This window comes from Triticum urartu, chromosome 7A (genome assembly GCF_056163025.1).
Source record: "Triticum urartu cultivar PI428250 chromosome 7A, HENAU_Tu73, whole genome shotgun sequence".
NCBI classification, from domain to species: Eukaryota; Viridiplantae; Streptophyta; class Magnoliopsida; order Poales; family Poaceae; genus Triticum; species Triticum urartu.
This window is the reverse complement of record NC_141879.1, coordinates 615,994,589-616,012,034: the sequence shown is the minus strand read 5'-3', so window position 1 is coordinate 616,012,034 and position 17,446 is coordinate 615,994,589. Positions and strand designations below refer to the sequence as shown.

The 17,446-nt window shown below is 44.0% G+C and overlaps 2 protein-coding genes and 1 pseudogene across 3 annotated transcripts; all 3 read right to left on the bottom strand.

Moving 5' to 3' along the window:
• Window positions 1-1,626: 1,626 nt before the first annotated feature.
• LOC125522915 (cadmium/zinc-transporting ATPase HMA2-like) lies at window positions 1,627-5,669 on the bottom strand. Its single transcript, XM_048687957.2, has 8 exons — window positions 5,654-5,669; window positions 5,215-5,312; window positions 4,423-4,678; window positions 4,183-4,320; window positions 3,752-4,079; window positions 3,454-3,656; window positions 2,994-3,193; window positions 1,627-2,871 (listed from the first exon to the last, which is right to left on the bottom strand). The coding sequence occupies exons 1-8, from the start codon at window positions 5,667-5,669 to the stop codon at window positions 1,627-1,629; spliced, it is 2,484 nt and encodes an 827-aa protein (XP_048543914.2).
• A 1,659-nt stretch (window positions 5,670-7,328) lies between these two features.
• Window positions 7,329-11,390, bottom strand: LOC147960708 (cadmium/zinc-transporting ATPase HMA2-like). The gene is made up of 8 exons (XM_087533503.1): window positions 11,375-11,390; window positions 10,937-11,070; window positions 10,143-10,398; window positions 9,903-10,040; window positions 9,472-9,799; window positions 9,174-9,376; window positions 8,714-8,913; window positions 7,329-8,591 (listed from the first exon to the last, which is right to left on the bottom strand). The coding sequence occupies exons 1-8, from the start codon at window positions 11,388-11,390 to the stop codon at window positions 7,329-7,331; spliced, it is 2,538 nt and encodes an 845-aa protein (XP_087389629.1).
• Window positions 11,391-13,041: 1,651 nt separating this feature from the next.
• LOC147960707 (cadmium/zinc-transporting ATPase HMA2-like) lies at window positions 13,042-15,608 on the bottom strand (annotated as a pseudogene). The gene is made up of 4 exons (XR_015610087.1): window positions 15,193-15,608; window positions 14,895-15,097; window positions 14,435-14,634; window positions 13,042-14,312 (listed from the first exon to the last, which is right to left on the bottom strand). The product of XR_015610087.1 is annotated as a cadmium/zinc-transporting ATPase HMA2-like (transcript).
• Window positions 15,609-17,446: the final 1,838 nt, after the last annotated feature.

Below are 17,446 nucleotides of genomic sequence, written 5' to 3'. Positions count from 1 at the left end.
ATAGTGCTCGAATATTGCATAGTGGTCAAAATATGTGTAAAATATAATACTCCCTCTGTTCCTAAATATAAGTCTTTTTAGAGATTTTAATATGGACTATACATACAGATGTATATAGATGTATTTTAGGGTGTTGATTCACTCATTTTGCTCAATATGTAGTCCATTATAGAATATCTAAAAAGATTTATATTTAGGGCCAGAGGGAATAGCATTGTCACGCCCCAAAACATGGTTCGGACGTAACAGCCGTCACGTGTTTATAAACAAAAGATTATAAACGTGTGAGGCCTAAACTAAAACTTTTCACAATAATACACATAATAAGCATGTATTCTTTATTCTGGGGATACATAGTTCTTGCTGAAAATAAACTTCTAAAGTACTTCAATTTATTCCCTCCCGGCACGTGCTACGCCTACTGCTCAAAGCCAAGCTCAGGATCATTACCACTTTGGGCTGCAAAAATAGAAATTAAGCAAGGGTGAGTATGATGATTCATACCCAGCAAGTAGCATTTATTCAAGGGTACAAAAGGAGAAAGTGTTATGGATATCACATCGGTGTAATTCAGTTTCAAGGAAATGATACCACAGCAATGGACAGATTTAGCGGCGGAAAATAAAGTAGTGCAAAAGGGTGAATTAAAAGATGATATTAAACAGAGTTCAACGAAATACTGGAAATATTTATAGCGGTGTATAGGGAAAATATTGGTATCACACGTGACCAGCAAGGTTCCCTACCCGGGACTCACAGGGCTGAATATTCACACTTTTACACTCTTAAGAGGGGTACTCCGACATCGACAGTCTCGACCAGAACCACGTGGGTTCTAGAAGAGCAGAGCCCTTCGTCCCCCTGAGGCACGACAACTTGACTTACTAGTATGGGTCGTTCCCAAGGATCCATCACCGATACCCTGTTCGGAACAAGTGTTGCCCCCAGCGAAGAACTCAGACAGTACCATACCTGAACCGTGACCGGTACAATATGTTTGCGGTCGTGACACCAATATAGACAATATGTGAATATGGAAATAAGGAGGTCAGTGGTATGATGAAACTTATGTAGTAATCCTCACGTCTCCACGTAAGCCCAAATAATCACGACGATTACTTGCTCACCGGAACATATTTCTCTTCAACGGTACCGTGTCCAACGAACAGAGGACAGTTGCAGAAGAACTCATATATCACGGTACAGTGGCTAGCAAAATAAATATTAGCAGCAGTATATCTCTAGATCAGTGTAACAGTGTGCAAGTCGCAGGACCAAGCACAGCAACGAAATATGAACAGAGGAACTGCTACTTGCCTGACAGCAGTACCCGTCTACCACGTGGTCGCAAGGAACAACACCAGCGAGAGCTCCAACTTCTTCTTCCAGCAGACGACTCTGACTAGTGTGTCAATGGCCCTACGCTACAGCACCTGGTCGCCTTATATACTGGTAACAAGTGAGTAGCTACTTGTGAACACATTAATCGTCGTCCAGCTGCCGCCGTAACTCCTGCTTGCTCCAAAGGATAAGCTAGTGCCCCTTTGCTTCACCTAATGGCTGGTTCAATGCACCTACTAGCTCATGCATGCATATGTTTCTAACCAGAGCAATGACACATACATTCTATCTCTCAAGGAAAAGACAGTTTCCCCTGTTGCAATCCGTCGGAGCCGGGACGTGATCCTTGACCTTCAGGTGATGTCCACACGCTTCCTCTTTGTGTTCTTTGATGCACTGGATTTCCTGCTCATGGTGATCAGGCAATGCGCTCTCGATAGATATCGACAGCTCTGGAACTGGATCAGCCGCACTGCCGTCATGCTTATGGTCGTGGCAGGAATGCGTATCTGCGACATGCACTGTTTGCTCTTCATCACAGCAATGATGCTCATGGTTCTGCTCATGGTCGTGGCAAGCATGCTCAGTGGCACAAAGCAAGCTGATTGGTTCTTCACAGTGCTTGTGATCATGGCAATCATGCTCATCGGCAGAATGTGAACTGTTGGGTTCTTGGTGGTGGCTATGTTCATGGTCATGGCAATCATGCTTGTTCGCAGTGGGGTGAGGGTTGCAGATGTTGTGGGTATGGCCATGCCCATGGGAAACATGCTTGCTTGTCACCATCTGGCTGCTCGGCTCTTTGCAGTGGCTATGGCCATGGCCATGATCATGGCAGCCATGCTTGTCTGTGGAATGCAGGTTGCTCGGCTCTTTATGGTGATCATGCTCATGGTGATGATCATGGCAGCCATGCTTGTCTGTGGAATGCAGGTTGCTAGGCTCTTTGTGGTGATCATGCTCATGGTGATGATCATGGCAAGAATGCTTGCCTGCAGATACATGCTCATGCTGATGACCATTGGAGCAGTGGTGGTGGGAAGTACTATGCTCATGCTTTTTTGAGTGAGAAGAAGCACAGCATTTCTTCGCCACCTTTCCACTGCCTTTCTCCCTCAGTAGCAGCATGCTGTACATGATCACCAACAAGCATGTGCCAACATCAGCAAGGACTGCTGCCCAAATAAGCGGATGCCCGGCAAACGCAAGTGCAACAATTGCAAGCTTCGTAGTCACCGAGAAGACAATGTTCACGACGATGGTCCGGTGTGTCCTCCTGACCAGCTTGATAGCCTTTGGGATCCTGCGGATGTCATTCGACATCAGAGTAATGTGACTCGTCTCCATTACGACGGCTGAACCGGACACACCCATGGAGACTCCAACATCAGCCTTAGCCAGTGCTGGGGCATCATTCATGCCGTCGCCAATCATCAGTGTAGGGCCATCTCTTGCCTTCAGTTCATCAACAATTCTCACTTTGTCTTCTGGCAGAAGTTCAGCATGAACCTCGGCTAGTATGTTCCCCAGCTGCCACAAAAAGAAAAGAAACAGCAAAATCAGAAGGTGTTGCATTTGTATCCACTAGAGAAAGGAAAATACAAAACAATAAGATCCACCTATTCTCCAGAAGAAAAAGAAGAAATCATTACCTGGTTTTGCGCATGTGTGGCAGCGGCAGTACTATCGCCAGTAAGCATCACTGACTTTATGCCCAATGATCTCAACTCCTTGATGGCCTCGGTTGACCCAGTTCGGCATGAATCCGATAGGCTGAATACCCCAATCAATTCCTTGTTGCAGGCCACGTATCCGATGGTAACTCTTTTCATGTGTTCTACTATGTCTGGAACTATAGAACAAAAAAAGTTGCACATGATCAATTAACAGCTCAAGATTTCAACAGAAAATTGTGTTTCGATTAAACAAAATAGAAGAATGAAGAAAAATATACTCTAAAAATGACTAACTTAATGCTACTGAGCAATGCTCATTTCAGTAACTTCATGCATGGGTAGGTTTGTCTCTTATTAAACAGTAAGTCCAATTGTAAATAGCAAAAGAATGTTGTCAACATTGAATATGTAAATGCTGAGTTCACATTTCACCAACCTGTTTGACACGATGCCCTTGCCAAGATCCTTTTGTTCCCAACATATACGCCCTCTCCATCAATTTCACCGTAAATCCCCTCGCCAGGATAGATTTGAAACTCAGCAACATTTTCTGATTTTGGCTCTACAGAGTTTGATGGAGCATAACCAACAAGAGCAGATGCCATTGGGTGGCTCGACCTGCTCTCGATGCTTGAAACCCTGCAACAGTCATGGAATTAAAATACTGTAAGAAGATCGAAGCACATAATGTCGTTGAAGAATTTTGAGCATTCTGATATGGACGCCACACTCACCAGTAAATAAGTTGTTGCTTCGAAACACGCTCACCAACTGTCTGAAACTCCTCGACAGAGAACTCGCCTCTAGTGATTGTACCAGTCTTGTCGAAGGCAGCAACTTTGATACTGGCCAAGGACTCAAGGACATCCCCTCCTTTGATGAGGAGTCCGGTCCTCGCGGCCCTTAGTAGCGCGCAGAAGGTTGCCACAGGTGTCGACAGCACCAGAGCACATGGACAAGCACTCACCAGGAGAACTAGGGCCAGTTCAAACCAGTGTCTTAGGTTGCGTGCTCTGACACACACAGGGATCACTGCCACTGCTGCAGACATGAAAATAACAGCTGCGAGGTGCAACCAAAGATCACAGTAAGTAAAACCATCCGATCCTACAACTGTCAATGACTGAATTTTCGCTACAGGCATAGTCTCTTCTATCTGGCTTACCGGGTGTGTAGTACTTGGCGCAAGTGTCGATCAGCCTCTGCGTACTGGATCGACTGTTTTGGGCTTCTTCGACCAGCCTTGCCATTTTGGCCACCGCAGAGTTGTCGGCCATAGCAGTTGTCCTCATAGCAATGTAACCTGACAGATCACCAATGTAGAATCAGTGCATGATCAGCGACCAGAGGTGAATTTTAGGCATCCCAGCAATGTCGATTCCAGTGACAGTGTAGTATGTATTACCATCTATGTTGAGTGTGCCAACCCAGACCTGGGAGTCTGCCTGCTTGGACACAGGGAAGGACTCCCCGGTGAGGGTGCTCTCATTGACCTCACTCCGTCCATCAACAACAACACCATCGATTGGCACGACTTCCCCTGCCTTCACAGCTATTACTGTATTGATCTTCGCATCCTGGGTAGCAACCACTTGTCCAGTCTCTGCCAGAACAGCATTTTGTGGTGCCATGCTCATCAGTGACGACATGCCAGCAGTGGCCTGCATGTCAAAGAGTATGTAATCAGATTTTTCAGGGACAAAGTAGCACAAAAAGAAAAATTATTGCCCATGTAGACATATTTAATGATTACTGCTTCTTTTTTAAAAGACATTACTTTTAGTAGTTGCCTTCAGCTCCTCATCTTTCCAAAATTATTGGCGTGGCTTTCCCTAATCATGTATTACACCTAGATATGAGTGTATATGCATGTCTGAGTCCGCTAGATATAAAGTTCATTAGTCCCTTGGCTGATAAGTGACAGCTGAGGTATGCTAAAAAGGCAATACAATCAGCGAAACGGGCCTGGCTCTACTCCAACCTACTACGCGTAGAATGGCAGACCAAAATATGTTCACAAGTCCATCAGTGGGTCTAGTGCACATCAATATCAGCATACCCTGCCATGCCGCATCCGTACGAATATGTGCTCCTAACCATGCCACATCGAAAAAAGCTCCCTTTCCCGGTAAGTGGGGTCATGAGAGGACCTCACAGCTCTGATCTCTTAGGTGAAAGGAATTTGTGGACAACATACCTTGCCGCAGGCCCTGGTCTCGAGCCATTCAGCTATGGTGAAGAGGAAGACGATGAACCCGGCCTCAGAATAGTCCTTGAGAGCTATGGCCCCAGCAACTGCAAACGAAGCAAGTAAAACAAGTGAGCCATTGGCTATTCAATTGCCACCATCCATTTCCTACCAAAATTGCCACAATTTATGGGACGGCAGAGCACCAAAAAGGAATGGGTGTAAATATGTGACGATGACAAGATACCGTTCCTCCAAGACGAGTAGATTAAGCCAACATGTCTATAGTTTTTTTACAGAAAGTGGTGATTATATATACACACAGACTAGTTCCCAGGGGCGGAGCCAGCGCCCAGCCACCCCGGGCACTTGCCCGGGATCGTTCGCTGTCAGACATTGTACATGCTTGATAAACAATGGGCAGATTTTACTGCTAGTCGTGCTTTACCTGGGCACCAGTGCATGCACGGATTGATTCAAAAAGGGTCCATGTATGCACGTATGCGATAAACAATGGGTTAGCTTTTTTAATGGGCTAGTTAATTTTTCTACTAAGAGTCCGACTAATATTTAAGTAATGGGCTAGTTCATCTAATGTGCTAACTCCAGCCAAGGAGCAAAGCCAAGGTTAGCACTATCTAAAACCACCTAATACCTATTACTTAGACTTAAAACATCCTAACGCCTAGTAGTCTACGCTCATATCTCTCAAATCTGATCTTGTGCATACCAAAAATATTACTTAGATTTAATTCTGCTGGCCATAAGATATCTGATGCATAAGAGAAAAAGTCGCCAAACATGACAAAATTTATTTATTTGTTAAACATGATAATTTGATTTCTTGAAGTAAAATGTGAGGCGGCTTGCTTCGAAAAGCATGATAATATACATCAAAAGAGAATTTACAGATAAGATATCTTCTGGTGAAATTATTACTATTTTATTTTATTGGCAATCATAGTGGCAAATTTAAGTTAACACAAACTTAATGATGTTTTTATAATAATGAAGCGGAATATTATGTAAGTTATTTTTTCACACTTGTAATTTTTTTAAAACTTGGCCTATATCAAGCATAATGTTCAACAGTTATGGGGTGCTAAGTTTGCTTCTTCCAGAATAATTACTTGAGAGGAACACGAGCAATCACAACCCTTGTCTGCACTTAGCTGTCCGTTTGTACGTATTGTGAGACAGATTGGCGACAAGCGGAGGCAGGCCTTGGTGCAGAGGAAGTGCTGGGCAGAGCGAATCCATTTTCAGGAACGGCTTACATCCTCGACAACTCGTCATCTCACCCCCTTTATGATGATCAGATAAGACTACTAACTGATTTGGCAATTGGTAGATTTAGGGCTTAAATTTTGAGGTCAGCCGATGGGGAATTGACCTCCGGTGATGATCACGGCCTCAAAAGTCTAGTCTTTGGTTTATGGATTTGTTTTAGATAGTTACATGTTAACTTCAATTTTGAAATTACTGAATTTCATAGATGGTAAAATTTGGTTAGTAGAGCAAGCACTCACACTTACCACAAGAATTTTCCCTTGTGATTTTCTTTAGCATATTATTGGTATGTTTTATCTGACCGTCTCTATTCTCTAAAGTTCTTTACTTTGAACACACTCACAAGTCACAACACGTACTTTATTTGCACTACAAATCCTTCTTTTTTATCTTGTAACGTTTTCTAGGACGTTTGGAAGCTAATTTGAATGACTATAATTTTCTAGCAACATGGTGTCAAAGCAATATTCAAATCCAAGCTCTACATCTGGCTCACACCCGGAAACCGATAGTAGAAGGGTGGATGGGACCCCGAGACCTATGGGATTTGGTCCTATGCATGGCCTCATTCTAAGACTTATGTTGTCTAAGTCTCAACTTTATTTTGTTCGATGAAACTGATCATTAATATGTTATATAATAATTTACTTAAAAATTACATTTGCACTACTACTATGTTTATATTTTGACTTCATATTCACTGGCGGAGCTATGTTGAGGCCGAGGGGGCCTATGCCCCCCCCTCTCACCCTCCTTGGACCAAACTCAGATGTTTGGAGTTATTTTATACTTAGGCTCAAGTTTGCCCAAGCTTCACAAAATTTCTAGCTTCGCTACTGTTCACATCCCTTGCTGCTCTCCGTACTGTGACAGTTTCCCCTGCTGCAATCCGTCGGAGCCGGGACGTGATCCTTGACCTTCAGGTGATGTCCACACGCTTCCTCTTTGTGTTCTTTGATGCACTGGATTTCCTGCTCATGGTGATCAGGCAATGCGCTCTCGATAGATATCGACAGCTCTGGAACTGGATCAGCCGCACTGCCGTCATGCTTATGGTCGTGGCAGGAATGCGTATCTGCGACATGCACTGTTTGCTCTTCATCACAGCAATGATGCTCATGGTTCTGCTCATGGTCGTGGCAAGCATGCTCAGTGGCACAAAGCAAGCTGATTGGTTCTTCACAGTGCTTGTGATCATGGCAATCATGCTCATCGGCAGAATGTGAACTGTTGGGTTCTTGGTGGTGGCTATGTTCATGGTCATGGCAATCATGCTTGTTCGCAGTGGGGTGAGGGTTGCAGATGTTGTGGGTATGGCCATGCCCATGGGAAACATGCTTGCTTGTCACCATCTGGCTGCTCGGCTCTTTGCAGTGGCTATGGCCATGGCCATGATCATGGCAGCCATGCTTGTCTGTGGAATGCAGGTTGCTCGGCTCTTTATGGTGATCATGCTCATGGTGATGATCATGGCAGCCATGCTTGTCTGTGGAATGCAGGTTGCTAGGCTCTTTGTGGTGATCATGCTCATGGTGATGATCATGGCAAGAATGCTTGCCTGCAGATACATGCTCATGCTGATGACCATTGGAGCAGTGGTGGTGGGAAGTACTATGCTCATGCTTTTTTGAGTGAGAAGAAGCACAACATTTCTTCGCCACCTTTCCACTGCCTTTCTCCCTCAGTAGCAGCATGCTGTACATGATCACCAACAAGCATGTGCCAACATCAGCAAGGACTGCTGCCCAAATAAGCGGATGCCCGGCAAACGCAAGTGCAACAATTGCAAGCTTCGTAGTCACCGAGAAGACAATGTTCACGACGATGGTCCGGTGTGTCCTCCTGACCAGCTTGATAGCCTTTGGGATCCTGCGGATGTCATTCGACATCAGAGTAATGTGACTCGTCTCCATTACGACGGCTGAACCGGACACACCCATGGAGACTCCAACATCAGCCTTAGCCAGTGCTGGGGCATCATTCATGCCGTCGCCAATCATCAGTGTAGGGCCATCTCTTGCCTTCAGTTCATCAACAATTCTCACTTTGTCTTCTGGCAGAAGTTCAGCATGAACCTCGGCTAGTATGTTCCCCAGCTGCCACAAAAAGAAAAGAAACAGCAAAATCAGAAGGTGTTGCATTTGTATCCACTAGAGAAAGGAAAATACAAAACAATAAGATCCACCTATTCTCCAGAAGAAAAAGAAGAAATCATTACCTGGTTTTGCGCATGTGTGGCAGCGGCAGTACTATCGCCAGTAAGCATCACTGACTTTATGCCCAATGATCTCAACTCCTTGATGGCCTCGGTTGACCCAGTTCGGCATGAATCCGATAGGCTGAATACCCCAATCAATTCCTTGTTGCAGGCCACGTATCCGATGGTAACTCTTTTCATGTGTTCTACTATGTCTGGAACTATAGAACAAAAAAAGTTGCACATGATCAATTAACAGCTCAAGATTTCAACAGAAAATTGTGTTTCGATTAAACAAAATAGAAGAATGAAGAAAAATATACTATAAAAATGACTAACTTAATGCTACTGAGCAATGCTCATTTCAGTAACTTCATGCATGGGTAGGTTTGTCTCTTATTAAACAGTAAGTCCAATTGTAAATAGCAAAAGAATGTTGTCAACATTGAATATGTAAATGCTGAGTTCACATTTCACCAACCTGTTTGACACGATGCCCTTGCCAAGATCCTTTTGTTCCCAACATATACGCCCTCTCCATCAATTTCACCGTAAATCCCCTCGCCAGGATAGATTTGAAACTCAGCAACATTTTCTGATTTTGGCTCTACAGAGTTTGATGGAGCATAACCAACAAGAGCAGATGCCATTGGGTGGCTCGACCTGCTCTCGATGCTTGAAACCCTGCAACAGTCATGGAATTAAAATACTGTAAGAAGATCGAAGCACATAATGTCGTTGAAGAATTTTGAGCATTCTGATATGGACGCCACACTCACCAGTAAATAAGTTGTTGCTTCGAAACACGCTCACCAACTGTCTGAAACTCCTCGACAGAGAACTCGCCTCTAGTGATTGTACCAGTCTTGTCGAAGGCAGCAACTTTGATACTGGCCAAGGACTCAAGGACATCCCCTCCTTTGATGAGGAGTCCGGTCCTCGCGGCCCTTAGTAGCGCGCAGAAGGTTGCCACAGGTGTCGACAGCACCAGAGCACATGGACAAGCACTCACCAGGAGAACTAGGGCCAGTTCAAACCAGTGTCTTAGGTTGCGTGCTCTGACACACACAGGGATCACTGCCACTGCTGCAGACATGAAAATAACAGCTGCGAGGTGCAACCAAAGATCACAGTAAGTAAAACCATCCGATCCTACAACTGTCAATGACTGAATTTTCGCTACAGGCATAGTCTCTTCTATCTGGCTTACTGGGTGTGTAGTACTTGGCGCAAGTGTCGATCAGCCTCTGCGTACTGGATCGACTGTTTTGGGCTTCTTCGACCAGCCTTGCCATTTTGGCCACCGCAGAGTTGTCGGCCATAGCAGTTGTCCTCATAGCAATGTAACCTGACAGATCACCAATGTAGAATCAGTGCATGATCAGCGACCAGAGGTGAATTTTAGGCATCCCAGCAATGTCGATTCCAGTGACAGTGTAGTATGTATTACCATCTATGTTGAGTGTGCCAGCCCAGACCTGGGAGTCTGCCTGCTTGGACACAGGGAAGGACTCCCCGGTGAGGGTGCTCTCGTCGACCTCACTCCGTCCATCAACAACAACACCATCGATCGGCACGACTTCCCCTGCCTTCACAGCTATTACTGTATTGATCTTCACATCCTGGGTAGCAACCACTTGTCCAGTCTCTGCCAGAACAGCATTTTGTGGTGCCATGCTCATCAGTGACGACATGCCAGCAGTGGCCTGCATGTCAAAGAGTATGTAATCAGATTTTTCAGGGACAAAGTAGCACAAAAAGAAAAATTATTGCCCATGTAGACATATTTAATGATTACTGCTTCTTTTTTAGAAGACATTACTTTTAGTAGTTGCCTTCAGCTCCTCATCTTTCCAAAATTATTGGCGTGGCTTTCCCTAATCATGTCTTACACCTAGATATGAGTGTATATGCATGTCTGAGTCCACTAGATATAAAGTTCATTAGTCCCTTGGCTGATAAGTGACAGCTGAGGTATGCTAAAAAGGCAATACAATCAGCGAAACGGGCCTGGCTCTACTCCAACCTACTACGCGTAGAATGGCAGACCAAAATATGTTCACAAGTCCATCAGTGGGTCTAGTGCACATCAATATCAGCATACCCTGCCATGCCGCATCAGTACGAATATGTGCTCCTAACCATGCCACATCGGAAAAAAAGCTCCCTTTCCCAGTAAGTGGGGTCATGAGAGGACCTCACAGCTCTGATCTCTTAGGTGAAAGGAATTTGTGGACAACATACCTTGCCGCAGGCCCTGGTCTCGAGCCATTCGGCTATGATGAAGAGGAAGACGATGAACCCGGCCTCAGAATAGTCCTTGAGAGCTATGGCCCCAGCAACTGCAAACAAAGCAAGTAAAACAAGTGAGCCATTGGCTATTCAATTGCCACCATCCATTTCCTGCCAAAATTGCCACAATTTATGGGACGGCAGAGCACCAAAAAGGAATGGGTGTAAGTATGTGACGATGATAAGATACCGTTCCTCCAAGACGAGTAGATTAAGCCAACAGGTATATAGTTTTTTACAGAAAGTGCTGATTATATATACACACAGACTAGTTCCCAGGGGCGGAGCCAGCGCCCAGCCACCCCGGGCACTTGCCCGGGCTCGTTGGCTGTGAGACATTGTACATGCTTGATAAACAATGGGCAGATTTTACTGCTAGTCGTGCTTTACCTGGGCAACAGTGCATGCACGGATTGATTCAAAAAGGGTCCATGTATGCACGTATGCGATAAACAATGGGTTAGCTTTTTTTAATGGGCTAGTTAATTTTTCTACTAAGAGTCTGACTAATATTTAAGTAATGGGCTAATTCATCTAATGGGGTAACTCCAGCCAAGGAGCAAAGCCAAGGTTAGCACTATCTAACACCACCTAATACCTATTACTTAGACTCAAAACATCCTAACGCCTAGTAGTCTACGCTCATATCTCTCAAATCTGATCTTGTGCATACCAAAAATATTACTTAGATTTAATTCTGCTGGCCATAAGATATCTGATGCATAAGAGAAAAAGTCGCCAAACATGACAAAATTTATTTATTTGTTAAACATGATAATTTGATTTCTTGAAGTAAAATGTGAGGCGTCTTGCTTCGAAAAGCATGATAATATACATCAAAAGAGAATTTACAGATAAGATATCTTCTGGTGAAATTATTACTATTTTATTTTATTTGCAATCATAGTGGCAAATTTAAGTTAACACAAACTTAATGATGTTTTTATAATAATGAAGCGGAATATTATGTAAGTTATTTTTTCACACTTGTAATTTTTTTTAAAACTTGGCCTATATCAAGCATAATGTTCAACAGTTATGGGGTGCTAAGTTTGCTTCTTCCAGAATAATTACTTGAGAGGAACACGAGCAATCACAACCCTTGTCTGCACTTAGCTGTCCGTTTGTACGTATTGTGAGACAGATTGGCGACAAGCGGAGGCAGGCCTTGGTGCAGAGGAAGTGCTGGGCAGAGCGAATCCATTTTCAGGAACGGCTTACATCCTCGACAACTCGTCATCTCACCCCCTTTATGATGATCAGATAAGACTACTAACTGATTTGGCAATTGGTAGATTTAGGGCTTAAATTTTGAGGTCAGCCGATGGGGAATTGACCTCCGGTGATGATCACGGCCTCAAAAGTCTAGTCTTTGGTTTATGGATTTGTTTTAGATAGTTACATGTTAACTTCAATTTTGAAATTACTGAATTTCATAGATGGTAAAATTTGGTTAGTAGAGCAAGCACTCACACTTACCACAAGAATTTTCCCTTGTGATTTTCTTTAGCATATTATTGGTATGTTTTATCTGACCGTCTCTATTCTCTAAAGTTCTTTACTTTGAACACACTCACAAGTCACAACACGTACTTTATTTGCACTACAAATCCTTCTTTTTTATCTTGTAACGTTTTCTAGGACGTTTGGAAGCTAATTTGAATGACTATAATTTTCTAGCAACATGGTGTCAAAGCAATATTCAAATCCAAGCTCTACATCTGGCTCACACCCGGAAACCGATAGTAGAAGGGTGGATGGGACCCCGAGACCTATGGGATTTGGTCCTATGCATGGCCTCATTCTAAGACTTATGTTGTCTAAGTCTCAACTTTATTTTGTTCGATGAAACTGATCATTAATATGTTATATAATAATTTACTTAAAAATTACATTTGCACTACTACTATGTTTATATTTTGACTTCATATTCACTGGCGGAGCTATGTTGAGGCCGAGGGGGCCAATGCCCCCCCTCTCACCCTCCTTGGACCAAACTCAGATGTTTGGAGTTATTTTATACTTAGGCTCAAGTTTGCCTAGGCTTCACAAAATTTCTAGCTTCGCCACTGTTCACATCCCTTGCTGCTCTCCGTACTGTGACAGTTTCCCCTGCTGCAATCCGTCGGAGCCGGGACGTGATCCTTGACCTTCAGGTGATGTCCACATGCTTCCTCTTTGTGTTCTTTGATGCACTGGATTTCCTGCTCATGGTGATCAGGCAATGCGCTCTCGATAGATATCGACAGCTCTGGAACTGGATCAGCCGCACTGCCTCATGCTTATGGTCGTGGCAGGCATGCGTATCTGCGACATGCACTGTTTGCTCTTCATCACAGCAATGATGCTCATGGTTCTGCTCATGGTCGTGGCAAGCATGCTCAGTGGCACAAAGCAAGCTGATTGGTTCTTCACAGTGCTTGTGATCATGGCAATCATGCTCATCGGCAGAATGTGAACTGTTGGGTTCTTGGTGGTGGCTATGTTCATGGTCATGGCAATCATGCTTGTTCGCAGTGGGGTGAGGGTTGCAGATGTTGTGGGTATGGCCATGCCCATGGGAAACATGCTTGCTTGTCACCATCTGGCTGCTCGGCTCTTTGCAGTGGCTATGGCCATGGCCATGATCATGGCAGCCATGCTTGTCTGTGGAATGCAGGTTGCTCGGCTCTTTATGGTGATCATGCTCATGGTGATGATCATGGCAGCCATGCTTGTCTGTGGAATGCAGGTTGCTAGGCTCTTTGTGGTGATCATGCTCATGGTGATGATCATGGCAAGAATGCTTGCCTGCAGATACATGCTCATGCTGATGACCATTGGAGCAGTGGTGGTGGGAAGTACTATGCTCATGCTTTTTTGAGTGAGAAGAAGCACAGCATTTCTTCGCCACCTTTCCACTGCCTTTCTCCCTCAGTAGCAGCATGCTGTACATGATCACCAACAAGCATGTGCCAACATCAGCAAGGACTGCTGCCCAAATAAGCGGATGCCCGGCAAACGCAAGTGCAACAATTGCAAGCTTCGTAGTCACCGAGAAGACAATGTTCACGACGATGGTCCGGTGTGTCCTCCTGACCAGCTTGATAGCCTTTGGGATCCTGCGGATGTCATTCGACATCAGAGTAATGTGACTCGTCTCCATTGCGACGGCTGAACCGGACACACCCATGGAGACTCCAACATCAGCCTTAGCCAGTGCTGGGGCATCATTCATGCCGTCGCTAATCATCAGTGTAGGGCCATCTCTTGCCTTCAGTTCATCAACAATTCTCACTTTGTCTTCTGGCAGAAGTTCAGCATGAACCTCGGCTAGTATGTTCCCCAGCTGCCACAAAAAGAAAAGAAACAGCAAAATCAGAAGGTGTTGCATTTGTATCCACTAGAGAAAGGAAAATACAAAACAATAAGATCCACCTATTCTCCAGAAGAAAAAGAAGAAATCATTACCTGGTTTTGCGCATGTGTGGCAGCGGCAGTACTATCGCCAGTAAGCATCACTGACTTTATGCCCAATGATCTCAACTCCTTGATGGCCTCGGTTGACCCAGTTCGGCATGAATCCGATAGGCTGAATACCCCAATCAATTCCTTGTTGCAGGCCACGTATCCGATGGTAACTCCTTTCATGTGTTCTACTATGTCTGGAACTATAGAACAAAAAAAGTTGCACATGATGAGTTAATAGCTCAAGATTTCAACAGAAAACTGTGTTTTGATTAAACAAAATAGAAGAATGAAGAAAAATATACTGTAAAAATGACTAACTTAATGCTACTGAGCAATGCTCATTTCAGTAACTTCATGCATGGGTAGGTTTGTCTCTTATTAAACAGTAAGTCCAATTGTAAATAGCAAAAGAATGTTGTCAACATTGAATATGTAAATGCTGAGTTCACATTTCACCAACCTGTTTGACACGATGCCCTTGCCAAGATCCTTTTGTTCCCAACATATACGCCCTCTCCATCAATTTCACCGTAAATCCCCTCGCCAGGATAGATTTGAAACTCAGCAACATTTTCTGATTTTGTCTCTACAGAGTTTGATGGAGCATAACCAACAAGAGCAGATGCCATTGGGTGGCTCGACCTGCTCTCGATGCTTGAAACCCTGCAACAGTCATGGAATTAAAATACTGCAAGAAGATCGAAGCACATAATGTCGTTGAAGAATTTTGAGCATTCTGATATGGACGCCACACTCACCAGTAAATAAGTTGTTGCTTCGAAACACGCTCACCAACTGTCTGAAACTCCTCGACAGAGAACTCGCCTCTAGTGATTGTACCAGTCTTGTCGAAGGCAGCAACTTTGATACTGGCCAAGGACTCAAGGACATCCCCTCCTTTGATGAGGAGCCCGGTCCTCGCGGCCCTCAGTAGCGCGCAGAAGGTTGCCACAGGTGTCGACAGCACCAGAGCACATGGACAAGCACTCACCAGGAGAACTAGGGCCAGTTCAAACCAGTGTCTTAGGTTGCGTGCTCTGACATACACAGGGATCACTGCCACTGCTGCAGACATGAAAATAACAGCTGCGAGGTGCAACCAAAGATCACAGTAAGTAAAACCATCAGAAGGGTGGATGGGACCCCGAGACCTATGGGATTTGGTCCTATGCATGGCCTCATTCTAAGACTTATGTTGTCTAAGTCTCAACTTTATTTTGTTCGATGAAACTGATCATTAATATGTTATATAATAATTTACTTAAAAATTACATTTGCACGACTACTATATTTATATTTTGACTTCATATTCATTGGCGGAGCTATGTTGAGGCCGAGGGGGCCTATGCCCCCCCTCTCACCCTCTTTGGACCAAACTCAGATGTTTGGAGTTATTTTATACTTAGGCTCAAGTTTGCCCAGGCTTCACAAAATTTCTAGCTTCGCCACTCCTAGTTCCCTAGATACAACTTTCCTTTTATATTACCACTGCAAATAGAAACTCTGACACCTACTCTCATAATTGAGTCTTCATCAAAAGATCCGAGATGCTGACACATTTTTATCTGCTATCTGAACAGAAATTTTGTTTTCTAGCATAGTATTATAGAATACATAAACGAATATAAATTCTGACCAAAGTTCCTATGCTGATCCTTTCAAGAATCTGAGCAATCTTGATAGCACAAAAACCACAACGCTAGAAAGACCGATTCGAGCAAAGCGTTGCTTGTTCTAAGCGGAATCCGATACCCTATCTGAGATGTGACATCGCCACATGGAGAGGAAAGGAAGTAGATTTCTGTCCATTTGGCATAAACCTTAGCATCACAGCAACCTATCGCTTTGATGCAGTTCAAAGTGGGGGGTCCCTACAGGAAGAACAAACACCAAGGGGGAAGTTTTAGCAAGTGAGACATAAGCTTTTGGTAGTATCTTTCCAGAGCCTGTTTTCCCACTAGCTAAGCACCCACCATTCATACTGGTGCAAGGAAGCAACCTGCCTTGACCCCAGTTTCCTGGGTGACTTTTGGCTTTTTTTTCAGCGATGTTTAACACCTAGCAACATCATCAGTACTTCCAATGATTCAGTTTGTGGTTTTTCGTTAATTAACTAGGCAAGTCTCTTCTGCTTAATTAATCGACGAGGTAAAGCTTTTGCCCCCGTTTATAAAAAAGGTATTTCCAAAGAGTGCTAGCGGGTGTTGAGCGTATACGAAGCAACAGAAGATGGCGACAGAAGATTTGTTTTAGAACAAGGCCCTGATTGGCGTGGAGGTGGACTTATAAAATTACTCATGTCTTCCTCTCTTTTGAATTTTTGATGTGGTAACTAGTTCAAAGCATTTTTTTATTCAGATGTATAAACAAAATCTTACCAGAATTGGTAAGGATTCCTCTGCCAAACTAGCAGATTCCACACGAGTTAAACACATCACATTCGTAGGCAATTTTTTTTAGAAAATTGATGAGCTTTATCTGCAACTAGGCTATGTGGTGGTGGTGGTGGTGTGGGGGGGGGGGCAAACATTCATGAATTTAAGGATACTGTACACCATAACTGCATGAATCTAGAGTTCTAGACAGGAAAAAGGCAAGCCCAGTGACATGAAAGTGACATGAAACATATGTTGTGTGCGTGTGCAGGCTACAGATCACATCCTGAGTTTACAGAAAGTGGTGATTATATACACACAAAATTGCTACTGCAAATAGAAAATTGGATCCCTCCTCTCATAATCGAGCCTCCATCAAAAGATTCGAGACACTGACACATTTTTATCTGCTGGTCTGAACAGACAATTTGTTTTCTAGCATAGTACCGGGTAAAAGAAGAACTCTGTTCAAGTTCCTTTCATGAAACTGAGGTATCTTGACAGCCAGACCTCTAGAGAGAACGACTCGATTCGAGCAAAGCGTTGCTCACTCAAAGTGGAATCCGATACCCTATCTGAGATGCGACATCGCCACATGGGGAGGAAAGGAAGCGGATTTCTGTCCATTTAGCATAGA